General features: G+C 39.6%; 1 protein-coding gene and 1 long non-coding RNA gene across 4 annotated transcripts in view; one reads left to right on the plus strand and one right to left on the minus strand.

Moving 5' to 3' along the window:
• Positions 1–88: 88 nt before the first annotated feature.
• On the minus strand, positions 89–19599 carry LOC103214448 (uncharacterized). The gene is made up of 3 exons (XR_489542.3): positions 19502–19599; positions 13223–13356; positions 89–2714 (listed from the first exon to the last, which is right to left on the minus strand). It is a non-coding gene; the product is annotated as an uncharacterized lncRNA (long non-coding RNA).
• The window catches only part of RNASEH2B (ribonuclease H2 subunit B), a 78641-nt gene continuing 77121 nt past the window's right edge, over positions 19489–21008 (plus strand). For 2 of the 3 annotated variants that reach the window (XM_007960435.3, XM_007960432.3), the window contains exon 1: positions 19489–19852. In XM_007960435.3, the coding sequence (XP_007958626.2) occupies positions 19789–19852 (64 nt within the window). In that variant the 5' untranslated portion in view covers positions 19489–19788. The remainder of the gene's footprint in view (positions 19853–21008) is intronic. The other variant, XM_073014357.1, reaches the window with a different exon arrangement.

Below are 21008 nucleotides of genomic sequence, written 5' to 3' on the forward strand. Positions count from 1 at the left end.
TTGCAGAAGCCTGCAGAGGAGAAAGAATAAAGTAAGGCCATTCATTTAATAATTTATTTATTTCTCTATTTCACATAACTGGTTTATTTCCAAAGTTTATTTGCAATATGTTGAATGAATATATAGATATTGGCTCCATTAGAAGGCCATCTTGAGCCTGGGCAACATAGAGAGACCCCCTCTCTACAAAAAATTTAAAGAAAAGATTGAAAAATTTAAAGAAAAGGTGTGGTTGCACCTGCCTGTAGTCCCAGCTACTCAGGAGGCTGAGATGGAAAGATTGCTTGAACTGGGAGGTTGAGGCTGCAATGAGTCATGTTCATGTCACTGCATTCTAGCCCAGGCAAAAAAAAAAAAGGCCGTCTTGAGGAACTAATATCCAACAACTTCAATTAAATGATTTTGTAAGGTAGTTGTGCTTCAACCTTCAACACACTCAACTCCTCTAGGCTCCCCGGCTTCTCTGGAGGCCCATGTAATGATATAGTTCTTGATTGGCATTTTAGTATATCTAGAAGTGCAGCTTTTCAGGGATAAAAGGAACATTTGAGGCCATGCAAGTAAACTCATCAGTTCCTGTATGACATACGGAATCCCAGAAATGTTAAGCCATCTGCCCAATATCACAGAGCTCTCCAGTACATCCCAAACCTGAATCAGATCCCAAACCTTAATCTAGCTCTTCTGATACCCAGCTCAGTGACTTTTCCACTGCACCATGCCCCCAAAGCCCTTTTCAGGACAGGCATTAGAAGAGAAATAGACTTTGCTTTTCTTTGTAAAGCCATTGAGGCAGTTCTTCAGTTTTGTTGTAAGGAAAAATGGATCTTGCTCATGCAATGAAAGGTCTTTGCAGTTTGAGAGGCTACTGTATGGAAGGACTGCCTAATGAGGGTCCTCAGAGCAGACTGGGCTGTGATAAGACTGGGGTGCAATGCTCAGGAGACAGCATTCTGGGCCTGGCTTAAAAGGGTCCACAAGGGCCCTTAACTTCCCTTAGTTTTCTTACTTTTCTAAGTATACATTTTTGCTAAGTGAATATAATAATAATAACACCTATTATATTCTACCAATGTCCTACAGTTATAGGAAGGATCAAAAGAAATATGTGTGTAAAAGTACCTGGTAAACAGGGAAGTGAATATTCTGTCATAGTACCAAAAACCTCCTGTTTGGATCATGAGGCAGTCTCAGTGACTGAGACTCTGTTTTGTCTCTTCTAAGAACACTCCATGTCTATTCCAACCTTCCAGCCTTCCCTTGCCTGGAATGCCTTTCCCCTTTTCCTCCATGTAATGAAACCCTCTGCATCCTTTAAACACACTTTCTTTGCTAAAGTGCCTTTCTTGAGGGCTTTGCTCTGAAGGGTCAGTGGAGTTTGTGGATCACTGTTGCACTCTGCTTTCTCTGGTCATTGCTTTGGACTCTTTCTCACTGGCTAGAATGTAAACCCCTTAAGCCAAGAGCACTATTTTATATACCCTCTCCTCCCAGAGTACATTAAAAAAGCAGTGGGTGCCAGTAGGCAAATGCTTCTTGAGTAGCTTAATAATCCCCAAGACAACTCTTACTTGCTCACAAAAGCCAATGGTGCACACCCCTTGCCAACTTTGGGTTCAGCAATGTCAAATTGATGGCTTGAAATTGGCAGAGCTGAGAGTATTTACACCACAGAAATCGGCAGATGCCACAGATGGCTTTTCTTTTTCCCCTGAGAGCCAGCTATTAGCATGGACCAGCAGCCCATGCACTAAGGCAAATATAACATAGGTCTGCAACAGAGAAGAGAACATAGTTCTTAAAACAGGAGTCACAGCTGGTACAGCTCCACAGGAGAGGGTGGAACAGCTGTATAAAGGATGCCCACAATCAAATTAGAGTTCCACAAATCAAAGTAAATAGGAAAAAAGCTGCAAGACCTTTCTACTTTAATATCAGTGATCTCATGTTTTTATCAAGAGTATTATTAAAAAGGTGATAGACATGTAGAAATAGGAGAGGTAAGGGTGTTTTATCATTATTGTCAGGGGTATAGAAACAAAAGCTTTAAAATTATTTAAAATATATTTGAGGGGGAATACAATGGCTTGACAAAGCTTTATAATTACATAATTAATTATGGGGGAAATGTGATTGCAGGGCCTTTGTATTTGAGTCTCACTCAGCATTCATGGCATCGAGAATTTTCTCCACTTTACTATAAAAGGGATTTTGTTCTGAACAAAGAGAAAGAGAGAGCTGATATAATGTCATGCCTGTCGCAAATGGCAGCATAAGAAAGCAGAAGGTTGAGGTGACCAGTCAGGGGTGACCAGAAAGAAAGTGGGTTGGGATAGGATGATCCACAAACTTTCGTATTAGTTTTTTTTAATCCTTTTTCTTAATGTAAATTACCTACTGCATAAAACAGTATAACATTAGAGATTTCTGATTTAAGGAATAGGATTAACATAAATCTTATATTCCACTCATATGAATCAATAACTTTAAAAAAGATTATTTGCAAAATATCTGCCTGTAATCTCTAGCATCTTCGCTGCTGTGCAGAGCCCCCACCCCTCCAGCCACATAGGAAGCAGGTGGTGTTTCCCGGGCAGGGGAACATGGCGCTGGGGGAGGTGGTGCTCATTTGTCTCTTGATCTTGCCTTTGGTAGTTGCATCCTTAGCGGGAGCTCATGAGACATTTGCCAAGCTTTCACAGAAATCACTCACTCTGTAAAAGAAATGAGAGTAAAGGAGGGGAAAGAAAATTAAGGAAGGCAGAAGCGGACATGGAATAGAAAAACAATAAGAAAGAGGAAATAGAAGGGCCATGGTTTTGAAATACAATGCCTGGAAAACAGAAAATGAAAACAGAATAAAGGAATGAAACTGTAAAAGTTATGAAACAAAGTAATGAGAGAAATAAAGTCTTAACTCTGAAAAAAATATATATGATTTATAACAAATATCAGGAGAGTGACTCAAGAGCATCCTGAAATCTCCTTGATTGTACCGAAGGGAGACCTGGGCTTCTTATGATCACGGCCATCTGTAAAATAAGAATGGTAGCTGTAAATTTTGAAACGACGAAAAATAACCTTGTAGCAGGAATCAAGGGGAGAGTTTGATCTAATATTGGCCAGGATGAGTCAAATGCATTCACTTCACTAAAGTGCTCTGCCCTGGTCAGCCGATTTTTCAGATTCTATGAGACCATTAGAATTCCAGCTCTGCTTGGGCATTCTCTCTTTGTAGTGTTGGGACAAAAGCCTTACAAATGTTTGTGTAGAGAAATCAGTGATGTTAAAAAAGCAATCACTTGTATGAAAAATTCCAAAGACAGCACTAACATAAAATGATGAAAATGCCAAAGATATGAAAAATAAAGACAACTGTTACAAGACATAACGGCTTTGAGTGTTTGCTTTTATGTGACAGATGTTTTTAACCAAAGCTCAACACTGGCAGTTTGAGTACACTTCTGATTTTAATTTGTGTTCTATCCCCTTTTCGTATTGATGTCTACTCACATCTGCGAAGGCTCTGTAACCTGAATTTGACAGGGGAAAGTGAACAGACTGCTTTTGGAGTGCTTCCATTAAGTCCACGTAACAGACTGTTAACAAAAATCTTAAATAGCTATTCTAATCATCAACAGCAATCTTACACAAATTAAATTAGGCCCAAAGGGCCCGATTAACTTTAAAATGCCTTACAGGCATGAAACATAAATTTAACTTATTTTCCCCCTTTGGAGTAGAAAGAGCGTTGTTCAGTGTGACTCAGACGCACAGATTTAAAAAAAAAAAAAAAAAAAAAAAAAAAAGCATGCATGCTGTAAAGACAAGGAGACAGGGTTTCATTTTCTTTTTCAGGAAACCACACTTACAGGCATAGAAATTCAGTTAGGCCACAGCCATGCTCCCTGTTTACATGCAAAGTAGATGCATTAAGGTTATTAAGGTTTTAAAGTAGTGCATTAAGGTAGGGTTTTTGCTGATGGCACAGCTACTCTAATCAGCTCAAGGAAGTCCTATTGCTAAAGAAAGGAGACATATATCAACATGCATTAACATTAAAATGATGCCATCAGAAGAGGTAAAAGTTGAACCAGAATTTCCGCAGTTCAAACCCACCTATCAAGAAATGGGTTAGATTCATGGTTTGAAGAATAATTATACCACGAATCAAGGAAAAACACTTTTTTACGTGTCTGCTGTTCTTTATTTTTGCCAAATCTCTAGAAGTCTGTCCAAATATATTTCTTGAATTTTCATTCATCTCATATCCCAGCCAGCAGGTTCATCACTTGTACATTTGCTATAGTCTCCAATCCTCACATGTGTTTGATAGCTTTTCTTAGGCAACTTCCTTCCAGCTGCATGGAACATGTAATTTCAGCCCAAGTCAATAGCAGTGAACGAGAAACCCAGGTGCCAGGGAAAGGCAGCCTCTCAATAGATAAAAAACACCTGAAACTGGTCATCAGCAGCTTCCAGATAAGATCTCAGGAGTTGGGCCAGTGGGTTCAAGCATGCGCATTAAGAGGCAAAATGGCAGCATTTGACTGGTATATGACCTTCTAGGAGCAATCAACTGGTAAGAGAAGAGCGCTTTAAGTAAGCATGCGTACAACTCCAGTAAACACGCTGCGCATGCGACCCCTCCCAAGCACTAGCACACATGTGGTCAGCCCACCCCAAGGGAAGAATCAGGGGAGAAGGGACCCAAGACCCTGGAAGTATGTCAGCACATAAACCTCTAAGTCGAAAGGTCAAACTGTGCACTTGATCTCTCAAGTTGCCTGCTTGGCCCTCTTCCAAGTGTGCTTTACTCCCTTTCATTCCTGTTCTAAAGCTTTTTAATAAACTTTCACCACTGCTCTAAAACTTGCCTCAGTCTCTCACTCTGCCTTATGTCCCTGAGCCAAATTCTTTCTTCTGAGAAGGCAAGAACTGTGGTTGCTGCAGACCTATACAGATTCACCGCCAGTAACACTTTCAGCTCTTCCAAGACTGTTATAGACACCCGTGCTTGTCAACAACCTCCTGCTCTGATGTCCTCAAGGTGAGTTTATTTCATCAGCCAGCAGATGCTCTCTTTTCCTACCAGCCCAGACACCAGTCAGAGTCATGGAAGGTGTTCACTTTCTGCAAAATATTCATTAGTACTTTAGAGAACCAAAGTAATTATCAGAAAACTACCTATTTTCCAAATACCTCAGAGGAAACTGACCATATCTAGATCACTGGGGATAGAACCTAATTAGTTGAAGCCAATGGCAGTCTTCCACCCTCTGAGATTAGTACAGGGATGGGCACCATAATCCGAGATGAAATAAGCAGAATAAAAAGAAAGACTCATATTTCATGTTACATTGTAAACCAGGAAGTATATATCCCCCATGGCCACTGGCAGCCATATTGTGAGCACAAGGAGGACCAGCCTTAGGATGAAACTAATGCTGCCCTACCTTTGAAATCCAGTGATGCAGACAAATGTTCTTATTGCATATACAAGCTTGAGTCAGGTATTTTGATTCCTCATAGGTGAAACTACTTAATTAATTTAAGTGGTCTTATGAGTAATTTGTACTCCAATGTCCCTGAAATGTTCCTAGAATATAACTACTAATCCCAGGGACTGGGCCAGAAGAAGCTCTGAGCAGTAAACAATATAACTCAATGTTGTCCTCTTTTTCCAGTGCTAGAGCACTGTGGTTGACCCAAGGGTGTGAGCTCAACTCTTTTAGTGGGTTATTCTCCCAAGAGAATTCTTGGGAGAATTATGCAATTAGACTTTTCCTACCCACTTGACAAATAGGCCCTGTTATGCCCTACAATGTCAAACTAGGCTCATGCTGGAACTCCCAAAACATGAACAAATGTAGTTTTATAAAATTTGAGCTGAAAAATATTGTGGTTTTCTTTTAGTTTATTCAGCTTAATCCCCTCTTTTTAGGTAAACTTACAATGGGGAAATGACTAAGAAACAATAGACTAGACCTAGAGATAGGACAGATCCCAAGGCTTCAGTTCTGTGCTTGACCTGCTGTCCTGGTACACTGAGGCTGCACACTCACTTCCAGCACCCCTTCTCAATGGTACATGAGCATTATATAAACACTGTATTGGGAATCTGAAATAAAACTGTTAAGAGTCTATAGTTAAGACATCAGAATTTTTTATTTTTGCCATATTAGCTGTTATTACTGTTATTGGTGTTTTCTGAGAAATAACTAGCTCACAGCGCTCAGATGCAGTGAAAATCTAAAGGACAAACCATTTGGGAAAGAGTTTAAAGCTCCAAGTTAAGGTTTAACATCAGTTGTCCTACTGATGTTGAGTTTATCTGATTATATTTAGGCTTCTTAAGTGTGTTATAAAATAATCAAGTAGCTAGTTAACAAAACACCCTACATTTTAATATGAAAAAGCACAAATAGCAAGATGAATTTTACTTTATGCAGAATCCATATGAAATAATTGTGAAAGTTGCGGCTAAAGAAGACTTTGAAATGTCATTTTCAATATATCCTTGACCTACTTAGGAACAGACACTTGTTTCTTTTTGCCATCCTCAAATTTAGAATTCTCTGGCTGATTTTTAAAGTATTTTGTAGATCACATCAAGTTAAAAAGCTTCTGCACAGCAAAGAAAACAATCAACAAAATGAAGAGAAAACCCATAGAAATATTTGCAAACTACCCAACTGACAAGGAATTCATAACCAGGAAATGTAAGGCACTCAGACAACTTTATAGGAAAAAAAATCTAATAACCCAATTTAAAAATAGACAAAAGATCTGAATAGACATTTCTCAAAAGAAGACATGCAAATGGCAAATAGGCATATGAAAAGGTGCTCAAAATCATGATCATTAGAGAAATGCAAATCAAAACTACAATGAGATATCATCTCACCCCAGTTAAAGTGGCTTATATCCAAAACACAGGCAATAACAAATGCTGGCGAGGATATGGAGAAAAGGGAACACTCACACATTGTTGGTGGGAATGTAAATTAGTACAACCACTATGGAGAACAGTTTGGAGGTTCCTCAAAAAAACTGTAAATAAAGCTGCCATATGATCCAGCAATCTCACTGCTGAGTATAAACCCAAAAGAAAGCAAATCAGTATATCAAAGAGATATCTGCACTCCCATATTTATTGCAACACAACTCACAATAGCCAGGATTTGGAAGCAACCTAAGTGTCCATAGACAGATGAATAGATAAAGAAAACGTGGTACATGCACACATTGGAGCATTATTCAACCATAAAAAAGAATGAGATCCTGTTATTTGCAACAACATGGATGGAACCTGAGGTCATTATGTTAAGTGAAATAAGCCAGACACAGAAAGACAAACTTTGCATATTCTCACTTATTTTTGGGAGGTAAAAATTAAAATCATTGAATTCATGGAGATAGAGAGTAGAAGGATGGCTACTAGAGGCTGTGAAGAGTAGTGGTGGAGGTGGCAGGGAGTGGTGATGGTTAATGGGTAAAAAAAAAAAATAGTTGGAAAGAATGAACAAAACCTAGTATTTGACAGCACAACAGCATGACTGTAGTCAATAATGATTTAATCATACATTTAAAAACAACTGAAAAAGGATGATTGGATTTTTTGTAGCACAAAGGATAAATGCTTGAGGTGATAGGTATTCCATTCACCTTGATGTGATTATTACACATAGAATGCCTGTATCAAAATTTCTCATGTACCCCATAAATATATACACCTATGTACCCCCAAAAATTAAAAATTTAAAAACAAATAAATAAAAAGCCATCTGTAACCCCCAATTATTCAGCTATTTCACTTCATCACCTCCTGTATTCTCTAAAACATCTGCACTATAGCCAGAAACTTCCATTTAACAACATGCTCTGATATTCAGGAGTACTCCTCCCTCAGGTTTTAGCCTGTGTTTTATAGGTTTTAGCCTATATCTGAAATGCCCTCTCAACCAACTTTCCCATGACTGTTGAAGTTCCATTCAACCTATGGGGCTCTTTATAAATGCCTTCTCATTCATGATGAGTCTAGCCCATACTGATTGTCCTTACCTTTTCTTGCTTTCACAACTGTGCCACCAATTGTTGTGTTACAGGTTGTTTTTTTCCGTATTTAATGTGTGGATCTTTTCAAATTTGATTATAAGCTGTTTAAGAATAAGCAATGATGTTTTTCTTTCTTACATGCATTCTACAGAGCATCTTGCACATATGGAAGATGAAAGCTCCTCTACAAGCTTACTGATTGATGGATAGAAATAACTGGAGTACAAGTGAAGTGGTGCCCTCTTTGCCTTCCTCCCCTCCCCAGGGCCTTCATTGCCACTGTCCTGTTAGAGTACCATTAGCTTCTAATGTTAGAATAGGCTCTTGATGGCTGAGGACCAAGTTTTTTTGTTTGTTTGTTTTAGTTCTCTTCCACTTCCTTCTTTCTGCCTTGCTGTAGAGTCTGAGTAGATCAGTTAAGATCTTCATGCCTATAGAAATGGCAGACAGAATCTCAAATTTTAAAGGACCACTAGGACACTGATAATCTCTTCTAGTTCCAAGTAGGGTAGGGCCTAAGCTGTTTCAGCAAAGTTCTTGTTCTCAAAATCCCCAGGCAGTCTTAAGTGTCTTGCAGAGATATGAAGTTATTTCTAATATCTAATCTAAATCTCTGTCTGCCACTCAAGTCTGTTCCCTTTATCACAACCCTAAGTGAAAACAGGAACTAGGGCTTTCTTTGCTGAAAACTGTGTCCACACCATATAACTGTTTTTAAAAACATGTATTCCCAGCTTATCTTCTTTACAAGTTAAAGACATGGTGTTGTGTTTTATATCTGGTCTCTGTTTGAAAGTAAATGACTATCTACAGTACTGGCTATAAGGAAGTAAGCTCTTCTTGAAACATACAGAAAATAGAGATAAATTTTGTCACATTTGCTTTAAATATTTTCTTTTAAAATTTGAAATATTATAGATAGAGGTGAATGATGCCTTTGTACCATTGCCTGTTTTCCCTTCCAAAGAGTAATGACTATTCTGAAGTCAGGGACATTTTTTTTCCTGGCAAGTTTAAAAATAATATATATGTATATTCACAGAAATATACATAATGAACATATCTCATATACACATATATATCATATACATGTTTATGTCATGGGATATCTACATAAATTCCATATACAATATGCACCATTTTTAAGTGTTCATATTCTTTATGTAAATCATACCACAGTTTATGTATCACTCTGGAACTTTCTTATACTTAAGACAGTATGCTTTTAAGATTTCTCTTATGGATCTACAGTAACGTGTTACTTAACAACAAGGACGCATTCTGAGAAATGCATCATTAGGTGATTTTATCGTTGCATGATTATCGTAGACTGTACTTACACAAACCCAAATAGTGTAGCCTACTACATACCTAGGCCGTATGCTGTAGCCTATTGCTCTTAGGCTACAAATCTGAACAGCATGTTACTGTACTGAATACTGTAGGCAATTGAAACACAATGGTCTTTGTGTATCTAAACATATCAAACATAGAAAAGGTCCAGTAGAAATACAATATTATATTCTTCAGGCCTGCTGTCATATATGCAGTTTGTTGTTGATGAAATGTCATCACGTAGTACATGACTGTATTAAAAAACTTGAACCCATCTTATGGTAAATCTAAGAACTTTCTGCACAGAAAAAAATATCTAAAACCAGAATCTAGTTGAAAATGAATTTTGAGTTTTGAAAGGGCAATTTAACAGTTTGGAAAAGTACCAGTGCTTATACACTCGTAAAGTCATGCTGCTTTCAAACATTTTAAGAAACTCTCAAAATATTTTGAGACACGGTTGTAAAGTTTTCACTGTTTTTCTAAAAATAAATATATCTAAAGATTGGTCTGGAGATAATGAACCAAAATCTATTAGTAAATTTACTAATTAGGGTCATGTCTATGTGTTTATGGAAACATTAAACATTTGTTTATTTGAGGTAAAATCTCTTTAGCCAACTACCATAAATATTGGCTGCCTGTCAGAAATGATGTACCCGAATTTCACATGTTTTACATTTCCTCATGGTAACCCAGCCCACACAATATTTTTACATAATGACAGCTGTCAGGAAAGCAGAATATCTTATATATACATTGTATTTTGATTAATGAGCTAATGGTGGTTCTCTGTTTAAAGTAATTAGCCCCAATGTGGTTTTTAGCCAAAGTGTGCTCAGGGTTGACAATGATGTGATTATGTTATCGGGTTAGCGTATAGCCAAAATGATCACATTGCCTATAGCAATGCTTTCTGAAGTGTCATTACTAGGTTATAAAATCAATTTAATAGATTGTATTAGGGTTGAATAAAGAAAAGAAACCTAATAGATTAGAATAATACCAAAGATATTAGCATACATTGAGCACAACATAGTGTGTAGGTTTATGAAACCTTTGTTTTAATAATGTGTGTATCTTTTGTGTGACTGCAAAGTCATCCTAAAAATGTATTTCTGACTGTGGATTACAGTAAAAACATTTTGAGAAACCCCAGGCTTCTTTCGGGTTTTTTATTGCAACTGAAGTTGTTCTAGATTTGGCCCTTGGCTGCATAATGATTGAAGTTGTTCTCCTATACACACATATGCTTTCTTACCACCCCTTGGCCAGCCTGTTGGTGGAGCCCATTTCATCCCTGTCAATGGCATGTGAGGTCCTCACTTCTCCTGCCTTACCTCTTATTGCTCTTTCCCTCTTTTTTTCAGTTCGCAGCCTCCTTTGCTGTCCTTGAATGTGCCATGCAGGCTGCAGCTACAATGCCTTTCCACTGGCTGTTCCCTCTGCCTGGAACACTCTTCACTCTGGTATTCACACACCTAACTCCTTTTCTTCCTTCAAGTCTTTGCTCAAATGTTAGCTTCTTTATGAAGTCCACTGTGACCACTTTATTTAAAACAGCGGCCCTCCTCTTTTTTCTCACAGACCTCCTTTTTCTGCTGTATTTCTTTCCTCCACAGCACCAGCCACCTTCTATCACATTGCAGAATGTATTTATTATGTGTATTGTTTGTCTGTCTCCCTCTACTAGATATAAACTCCAGGAGGGTAGGTATTTTAATATGTTTTATTTATGGATGTAATTCAAGCAACTGGAACAGTGTCTGGCACAAAGTAGGTATCAATAAATATTGATGAGCTAATTCAGATTGGTCCAAATCATGAGAGAGAGAAAAAAAGAGACTGGCCAAGCATCAAATACAAATTTATAGGAGATTCTAGTGCATTCTTACGTTATGTCCTGTCTTTTATGAAAAACTTCTAACTCTCATTTGAAGTAGCTATTCTTTTTACATTTCCTCCTTATAGGGCCCATTCCCATCTGGCTCTACAAGATATTAGAGCAACAGCTTCTACTGACTTCTAGGAATTCATCCCAGAAGAGTGTATTGAAAGTTTAAAAAAAAAAAAAAAAAAAAAAAGGAGTCTCTTTACAATTTATAGTCTTAATATAGCAAATCTAGGCAAAATCATCAAAACGTGTGCTTCTGCTGAACTTATTTATCCAACATGGAAAATGAAATAGTAAAAAAAGATCAGAAAATAAATCTCGGGGATAGTTGGTTTACAACATAAAACTAAGGAACAAAAGTAACAGGATCAGTGCAATGGGCCCAGAGGTTCCCCCGCCCCTGCTGGAGTTACCACATTTAGTGAATAAACTAAACTGTGGAGTTGGCGTTGCTGCTGAGGCAGGAGTGTTACATACTTGGGCCATCTCATTATTTCCTGCCTGAAAATTTCCAGCATACCCAGAACGACAGGCTGCTATTTGCACCTAATGAAGTCAACAATGCCTTTGTGTACTGACTCCAAAAATGATAGCTTGATCTGGACATTGCTATATGAAGCATACGTAAAGTAGCTTCTGTTTTTCAAGAGTTTATTATTAAATAAATCATTCCTGGAAAAAATGGTAGAAAATCACTTCTGAGTTGTACATGGTTACCACAGTAATGTCATTTGGATGTTTGCTCAGAGAAGACACATCTGATGTTAGAAATAAGAAACAGAGGCAACTTCAAATACACTGACATCATAAAATAGCAAGTAAACAAACAGAAAATGCTCAAAAGCTCAGCAAGGGATGTCTAAAGATTTGGCCACTCCTTTTAATCATTGTCCTAACCTCTACTGTTCAGATAATGTAAAAAACAAAAAAGTATTTTTTTCTTCTATCCCCAAATTTATACCTTCTTTGTCCCAGTCTATACTTACGGTCTGAGCAATTTGAACATCAATTCAGCAATAAAGCTCCTTTTAACTCAGTGTTTAACTCTGAAACCAGAAATGTTACGCCATAGCTTGTTCATACTTCTTAATTTTTAAAATCTTAATCCACATTTTAATTAGATAGCAATGTCTGGAGAGTGCCCATCCACAAGCAGGTGACAAGGAGTCTGTTTCATTATAGGCTTGCCACTTTTTTGTCAATTTAGTTACAATTTAATCAATTACTGCCATTGCTATGGAAATTACTACAGAACGAATATTGTAGTCCTTAAGTACAGAGCAATCCTTTTACATTTTAACTCAAAATTAATCCTACAGAATGAATATTGTAGTCTATAAGTACAGAGCAATCCTTTTACATTTTAACTCAATATTAAATCCTTTTTAAATCTCTGGTTTCTTTCCAAATCCAGAAGAAGGATGCTTGCTTTGTTACAATCTTCACCTCTAGTATAATCTTAATAAGAAATACAAAAGACTCATTTACTCTGCCTAAAGGTTTTGATAAAGATATTTCTTTAAATGTGCTGCATGTTTATGCTAAAAATAGAGAAATTATAAGGACTTTTAAAGAATAATCTGTTTATTAATTGAATTACATTCTCAAATAATTAGAGATATGTAGTGAACAAATGAAGAAGACTAAGTTTTCACAAATGTTGCTCTTTCAGGATCAACATAATTGCAAAAGTCAACATGAAATTGACATTATTCTGTAGAAGTTACAACACTTTCTCTTTAAATACTCAGTCAATATTACCTGTTTTTGCTCTTAAGCAAAACATTGGGTGAAATGCTCACATTACCAGAAAAATCTGTTAATCTTTGGCAAGCAACAAACCATATTTAGTACTTGCATTTCCTGTTTTACAGATGTTTTATTAGCATGAATTAATAAAATATCTTATTACTATTTGAAGAGTATTTTACTTACAGTGAGAAAGCAGCAGATATGAACAGCTTTGATTTTAGTAATGCCTGTCTCCTTAAGCCTCTTAATTGTAGAGACTGTTGGTAAAAGTAATTAAGATTTACCAAAAGCGAATCAGGATATCATTGTTTAGGCACCTAAGAGGAAGAACAGGGTAAAATGAAACCAGAAATTAATAGTATTTCCACCATCAAATTAAAAATATTAAAAATGTTAGAAAATATATCACAGTTGAAATGATTCAAGTGCAACTATGGTTAGACTTTAGTAATTACCCTTTTATTCTTATTATTCTTTTTACCTGTGATCATATTTTCTATAAAAGTTTATATCCTGCTTTGAAAAACAATTTTTTTAAAGTAACCAACATTTTGATTTCTCCATTTATTATCATGTTAAAAATGCATAGCTTGAAAAAAATCTCAAACACACTGCATTGTAGAAAATATTAATAGCATATATAAAAGCAAATTAGGTGAGAATAACTAGGACATCAAGTTATTAAAATTATATGAATTGTATGATGGTTACTAGGGTGCCAGGCAGCAAAATATGTAATTATCTGATTATCTGATTTAATTCTGGTAGTCTGTCTCTACAGATACTTCAGCCAGAGAAGTATACTTTGGAGTTTGAATTGCCTGAATTTCTAGTTACCTTGATTTTATATAAATAAATGTAACACTTATAACTCTATACACACATATACGCATATGGAAATGTGTAAACATAGCATCAATACTCTTCAGCCAAGGAAGCCAGGAAGTCACCTGTAGTTGAACACGTTTGGTTTATTACTTGTTGCAGCGAGGGAGAACACACGTCACGGGAATCACGGGTGTTTCAGTAAGAGGGTGTTAGAAAGGACCTTATAGGATCTGGGCTTTGATTGGGTGATTTGAGGCAGAGTCAAAGGCAGCAGGGATTCCCTCTAGATTGGATGCTGTTAGAAAGCGGAGTAATTCTGTAATGGGGGATCTCACTTACTCTTGTAGGAAGGGGAAATTATAGTGAGAATAAAGTTGTCATTGGTAAAGAAGTAGCACTTATTTTGGCCAAGAGATAGGGTGTTTGGTATTTCGTGGGTGGTACAGTGACTTGCTTTTGTCTGTGCTTAGACAAAATTATGAATTGGCCTTGCTTGGTCTTATTTAATCATAGTCTCAAAATAGCCTGGTCAGAGGCTGGTTTTCTGTGAGATGGTTCATGTCTAATAGGAGAATCACAGGGTCTGCCTATGAGAGCCAGGCCAGCTTCTGGGTGTCAGGGGCTGCCCTTTTTCCTTTCTCAACAGCTTCAGTCATTCTTATCCTACAATGGGCAGAGCTCACAGGTTTATGTGTGCCTTTTTGTCACACTGCCAACTACAGTTCAATTTTAGTTGGGTTGGTTACGAGAGAACAGAAAGGGAATATTCTTCCCAGAAAGAATGATTCAGTGCTACTCATACTCCCTGGTCCCCTTTCTACATAGTTGATGCGCTTGAGAGCGAACTCTTCTCCCAATCTGATGCTTGAGGACTGTGGTGCTTTCTCTGTTGTCACTCGATGAGCATTTGATGGCAGGAAAACTTGGTAAAAGAGAACAACCATTTCTCCTGAGAAAAATGGTGATAAACATGGATTTTAATTTTAATTTTGTTTTGAAAGAAGCAATCTTACAGGTTTCTAATAATATAGAGGAGAAAATATTATTCCACTACCTTTGATACAATGTCTGCTCTAATTACCACTAAGCATTCCTAAAGGTTATTTGGCACTGACGTCTTCTCCTGTGCTCCACCCAGTTTTTCTTTTTTCTCTTTTTACTAAAAACCAAACATCTATCGTTTCCAGCATTTAGAAGAGTCGCAAATTTTCTATTCAGAGGTGTTAAAGTTGCTGCTCCCTTTTTATTGTTTGAAGAACAACCTGCTTGTCTCTTGTTAGAGTAACTAGTACAGACTAGCACTGCAAGTAATTCACAGACTATTTTATGATCAACTGGATATAATCAATTTGTTTTGATTTATAAAATTGGGAATACCACAAGCCACGACTGCCTAGCTATCTGCATAAATATTTACTCAAAAAATATTTGCTGAACACACGCTATGTTTCCATATTACTTTGTCCCGGGCATGGGGACACCAGGGAGGGAAGGAAGGTGAAGAGCTCAATCTCTGGAGTCCTAAGGCCTGGGTTGGAATTCCTGCTCAGCCACTTGCTAGTCATGTCATCATAGGCAGGTACTTGATCTCTCTCGACTCTACATTCTTCCTCTGTAAATGTGGGTGACTCAATAATACTTACCCCTAATGCTGTTGGAGGGCTGAAAGAGGTCATTTGCATTAACTGCTCAGTCCAGTGCTCAGCATAGTTAGTACTCAGTGAAGCCATTGTTATTTTTTGACAATATAGTGGTGAATTACTAGATGCTATTCTTCCCTCAAGGAACTGACTGGTTCCTCTAGCTGGTGAAATTGGAGGCATCTCACTTATTCTTGGGGAGGGTATTAGGAGGCAGGAAGAGAAGGCACTTAGTGAGACCTGATGGATCAGTGAAAGTTGTCCTGGCAGTGGTAAAGGGTAAGGGAGAAAGGAAGGAACGAGGCTTGTGGAGAACAGAACGGCCTCAGCATTGGGGACACAATACCAAGTGCTAGATGTGACAGAGGAGAGAACCACAGGCAGTTCCTTGTGGCCACACTGTGGACTGGATGGAGAGCGACGTAGGTAGTGGGAACTGTAGCTGGGGATTCCAGCCAGGACCGGATCTCAAGGGCCATGTGTTCAAAGTTTAGCACCTTAGACTTTACCTTGAAGACAATAGGGATCTGGAGTCAGTCTATCAGTAATGGTACCCTTTTCAAAAAGGTACTTACATAATTTTTTTTAATGATAAAGGAAATTATTTACAGAGAGGGCAGAGTTCATTGTTTTCTCATTCACAGAGTATAGTGACCATTACCCATATGAGCCTGGCCCTCTCATTTAATTTCTCCTGCCCCTCATTCCTTACCTATTCCTTTCTCCCATTCCTCTCCATATTAAAGACACCCATTTTTTGTTTGTTTTTTATTATTTTATTTAAGTCCCAGGGCAGATGTGCAGTATGTGTAAGTTTGTTACATAGGTAAACGTGTGCCATGGTGGTTTGCTTCACCTATCACCCCATCACCTAAGCATTAAGCTCAGCACGCATTAGCTCTTTTCCCTAATGATCTCCTCCCCTAACACCCTCCCCCTACAGGCTCCAGTGTGTGATGTTCCCCTCCCTGTGTCCATGTGTTCTCATTGTTCAGCTCCCACTTATAAGTGAGAACATACGGTGTTTGGTTTTCTGTGTCTGCATTTGTTTGCTGAGGATAATGGCTTTCAGCTTCATCCATGTCTCTGCAAAGGACATGATCTCATTCCTTTTTATGGCTGCATTGTATTCGTGGTGTATACGTACATTTTCTTTATCCAGTCTATCATTGATGGGCATTTGGGTTGATTCCATGTCTTCGCTATTGTGAATAGTGCTGCAATAAACATATACATGCATGTATCTTTATAATAAAATGATTTCTATTCCTTTAGGTATGTACCCAGTAATGGGATCGCTGGGTCAAATGGTATTTCCAGCTCTATATCTTTGAAGCATTACCACACTGTCTTCCACAATGGTTGAACTAATTTACATTCCCACCAACAGTGTAAAAGCGTTCCTATTTCTCCCCAGTCTTGCCAGCATTTGTTGTTTCTTGACTTTTTAATAACCACCATTCTGACTGCCATGAGATGGTATATAATTGTGGTTTTGATTTGCATTTCTCTAATGATCAGTGATGCTGAACTTTTTTCATGTTTGTTGGCCACATGTATGTAAAGACACCCATTTCTTTATGTGCTTGACATGGTCTTAAATACACATGTATCCTTGCAAAATACATCATGTTGTTCTTTATGCCTTTTAAATTTACCTACATAGTATTCTGCTAAAAATAATTTCCTGCATCTAAATTTTTTTCTTTAGATACAAAGCATCTGTTTGTGTATGTACATCAATCACTGTGTCAAACTTCTGTATACATGGCCCATATACAATACATATTGTAGCATTATTTATAATAACAGCTTGAAATAACCTAAATACTGCACACTAGGGAATGGATAACTAATCCTGGTACACCAGCAGTGTTAAATATCATGCCTCCATTAACAATGATAGCTCTCAATATGAAGGGGCACATGCTTCTGACAATGTTAAGTGAGAAGAGCAGACAAAATAGTCTAAATTGTGACAACAACCACAAAAATACACATTCATATAGCCAAGGGTTGGAAAAGATCAGAGAAAAATGAAACAGGTATGTATGTCTGAGCAACGGAATAATGGGTAACATTTCTCATGTACAGTAGCTCCCCCTATTCGAAGTTTCGCTTTCCAAGGTGTCAGTTACCCCCAGTCGACCTTGGTCCAAAAATATTACATGGAAAATTCCAGAAACAAACAATTCGTAAGTTTTAAATTGTTCAGTGTTCTGAGTGGTGTGAATTCTTGCACCATCCAGCTTCATCCTGCAAAGGACCTCAATTCTCCCTTCGCCCAGCAGATCCACACTGCAGAAGTCACTTATGAGTCACTGCAGAAGTCACTCCTCATGAGCCACTTAATAGCTGCAAGAGTAGTGATGCTGGCATATTGTGAAAATTGTTCTATTTTATTATTGTTGTTGTTAATCTCTTACTGGGCCTAATTTACAAATTAAACTTCATCATAGATATACATGCAAAGGAAAAAACAGTATATATAGGGTTTGGTACTATCTGCAGTTTTAGGCCTTCACTGGGGGTTTTGGATCCCATCCTGCAGGAATAATGTAGTGCTTCTGTAGGAATAATGGGGTGCTTCTGTAGCTGTTAGTAAGATGATGGTGTACCTGGGGATTTGCGCTATACACCACAGCATCTTCTACCGTAGTTTTGGGGAAGAGGGAAGATCAGAGCGGTACCAATCTGCTGCTCCTTGCCCCAAAACTGGCAAGAGGCGCCTTTCCTCAGCCAGAAAGGCCTCTTCTCCGTCAGCTTTGTCCTGCAATCAACTGCAGCATATTTGTCTCACCCCATGGGAAACAGGTTTGAAGTTAAAAACCTTTTCAGAGGGCCGAGATAAATTTAGTGCTGCTAAATTTAACTACTTTCAAGATTAAACATGAAAAGCAAAGTGCATGAGTTATGTATATTATTCTTTCAATTGTGCAAAAATAAGACATTAACTCGTTTTTGCATGGAAAAATTCTGCAAGAATAGACAAGAAATGTTAACAGTTACCCCTGGGATCTGGGATAAAAGAGAGACGTCATGCTTTTCTTTAAAAAAAAAAAAAAAGAAAAAGAAAAGAAATTTAGGTTTTTGTGGATTTTGTGTGTGTGTTTTTTTTGACAGAGTCTAGCTCTGTAGCACAGGCCAGAGTGCAGTGGCGGGATCTCGGTTCACTGCAACCTCCATCTCCTGGGTTCAAGTGATCCTTGTGCCTCAGCCTCCCTACGTAGTAGTTGGGATTACAGATGTGCACCACCACACCCAACTAATTTTGTATTTTCAGTAGAGACGGGGTTTCACCATGTTGGTTAGGCTGGTCTCGAGCCCCTGACCTCAGGCGATCCGCCTGCCTCCGCCTCCCAAAGAGCTGGGATTACAGGCCTGAGCGTCTGCGCCTGGCCCATGCTTTTCTCTAAAGTATGAAAGGAATATGTACTTTCTTCTTAAAAACCATGTACCAAACATCACTTTTCAATTAAAATGTTATTTTTAAAAGTTTAAACCCCCAAATTTCATGGTTCTAACTTTTTAAATAAATGTCTAAATTTTTAACTCATTACAGCGTTCTCCAAAACAACAAATTCATATTCTGAGCCTAAAACTGTGCACCTCTTTTAGTGATGAGGACGGAGTCCAAATTGAGGACATCCCTTGTAACTCACCATGCACATATATTCTGACATCAATAGCAACATAGAATGCAACTGATGACCAATATATATTCACAAATAATTGAGGACCATGCCTAAGAGTTGGATTCGGATTCCGATGTGACTGCTAATGTCCCTAACACGGACTAGCTCCAGGAGAGTCCCCCGGCCCTGGGGGTGTGGTAGGGGTCACCCGTTGTCCGGACCCACACCACGCAGACCCAGTCCTAGCTCGCTCGCTAGACCACGGAGGGCCACTGGGTGCAGCGACAGAGCGCGGGGCCCCGACGACCCCGCCCCGCGCCGCGTCACTCGGCGCCCTGCGGCGCGCTGTGAGCACCTACCACTAGCGTAGCTGCGAGGGAGAGGCCGCGGCCCCTTCCAGTTGCCGGCGGCCCCGCGCTGGCATTCAGAGCCCCTCGCCTGGCGCTAAATTTAAAAACGTAACACCAGCAGCAGGCTGGTCCCGGAAGCGAAACGAAACTCGGCCCCCGGGCCTCCTCCCGGGCGCTGCCGGTCCCTCAGCGCGCCGCGCCACCCGGAACAGACCCTTCTTCCGCCATTTTCGGCGGGGCTGGGAGACTGAGGCCCGCAGCGCTGGGCCTGCGGCGCCCCGGAAGAGGCGGGCGGCATGGCCGCCGGCGTGGACTGCAGGGACAGGGTTGGCGCCCGGCAGCACGTGTTCCTGGTTCCAGGTAAACACGCGCGCCTGGGCGGCGGGGACTGCCCAAGAGCTGGTGAAGCGGCACGCCACCCCGGGCGCGCTGCCCCCCACCGCGGCAGCTCCCATTCCCCGGCCTGGCGCGGGATGGGATTCTCTCTGGGACAGCTGGCCCCTCATCTTGGTCACACGTCATAGCAAACCGCGGTTTTCAAACCCGGAAGCGCCGAAAAGGACCGAGCGTGTTTCCTGGGCCCTGATCCCCCATAGCTCGGGTGGGCGGGTGGAAGCCGACTCAGCCTGCGGGGAGCCACGCGGGTTCGGGGTCATCGGTGCGCTGCGGGCCCCGGAGGTTTCTGCCCTTGGTGTCCCCCACCTGGCAGCTGGCCCGGCTTCTGTGATCCTACTGGGTTGGAACCAGGGATCCAGTAGGCTCGAAGTGGCCCCAGACGGTGCGCCGTTTTAACAAGAAAGCAGAGGGACAGGCCTGCGGTGGCGAGGCAGGAGGGAAGCGGGATGGGAGTCGCCGTTAGGCCAAGGGTGGTTCAAAGCGACTCAGCAGGATAATGACCACAGGAGTGCTGGAGCCGGGCCTTTCAGCCCCCGTGTGGATGATGACCGGCCATCCAGGACATGCGAGGGCTTGGGACAATGGACAGCCAGTGCCACACAAGGAAGGATCGATTAAATGACACAGTTAAAGGAATTTGGACTACGGAATGCAAGCCAGAAAGTTTTGGTCTTTTTATATATGTATAACATTGGAAAAAAGGAAAATCTCCTGTTCCGTGTATTAAATTTTGAGTTTAGCTCAGCAAATGCAGCGTGTTCGTTGCATAAATATAGTCTGATACCAATATTCTTTCCCAGGAATTCAGTTTTATGATGGTTATTGAAAATGTTTACATGACAGGCTGTGAAGAATATTTTTTGCCTCTAAAAAAACATATATAAAGTGTACGAATTTTACGTGTACAACTCATTGAACTTTTCATACGTATACATCACCCTAGTAACCATCCCCCAGTTCGAGATGTAGACTGTTTCCAATAGGTCCTTATGCCTATTCTTAGATAGCCCCAGGAACCTCTATGCTGACCTCTGTCACCAGAGGTTAGTTTTGCCTGTTTGGATAAGAGTGTACCCGTTTGTGTCTGGCTTCTTTCACGCTGAAAGATTCATCCATGGTT

Source organism: Chlorocebus sabaeus, chromosome 3 (assembly GCF_047675955.1).
Source record: "Chlorocebus sabaeus isolate Y175 chromosome 3, mChlSab1.0.hap1, whole genome shotgun sequence".
Taxonomy (NCBI): Eukaryota; Metazoa; Chordata; class Mammalia; order Primates; family Cercopithecidae; genus Chlorocebus; species Chlorocebus sabaeus.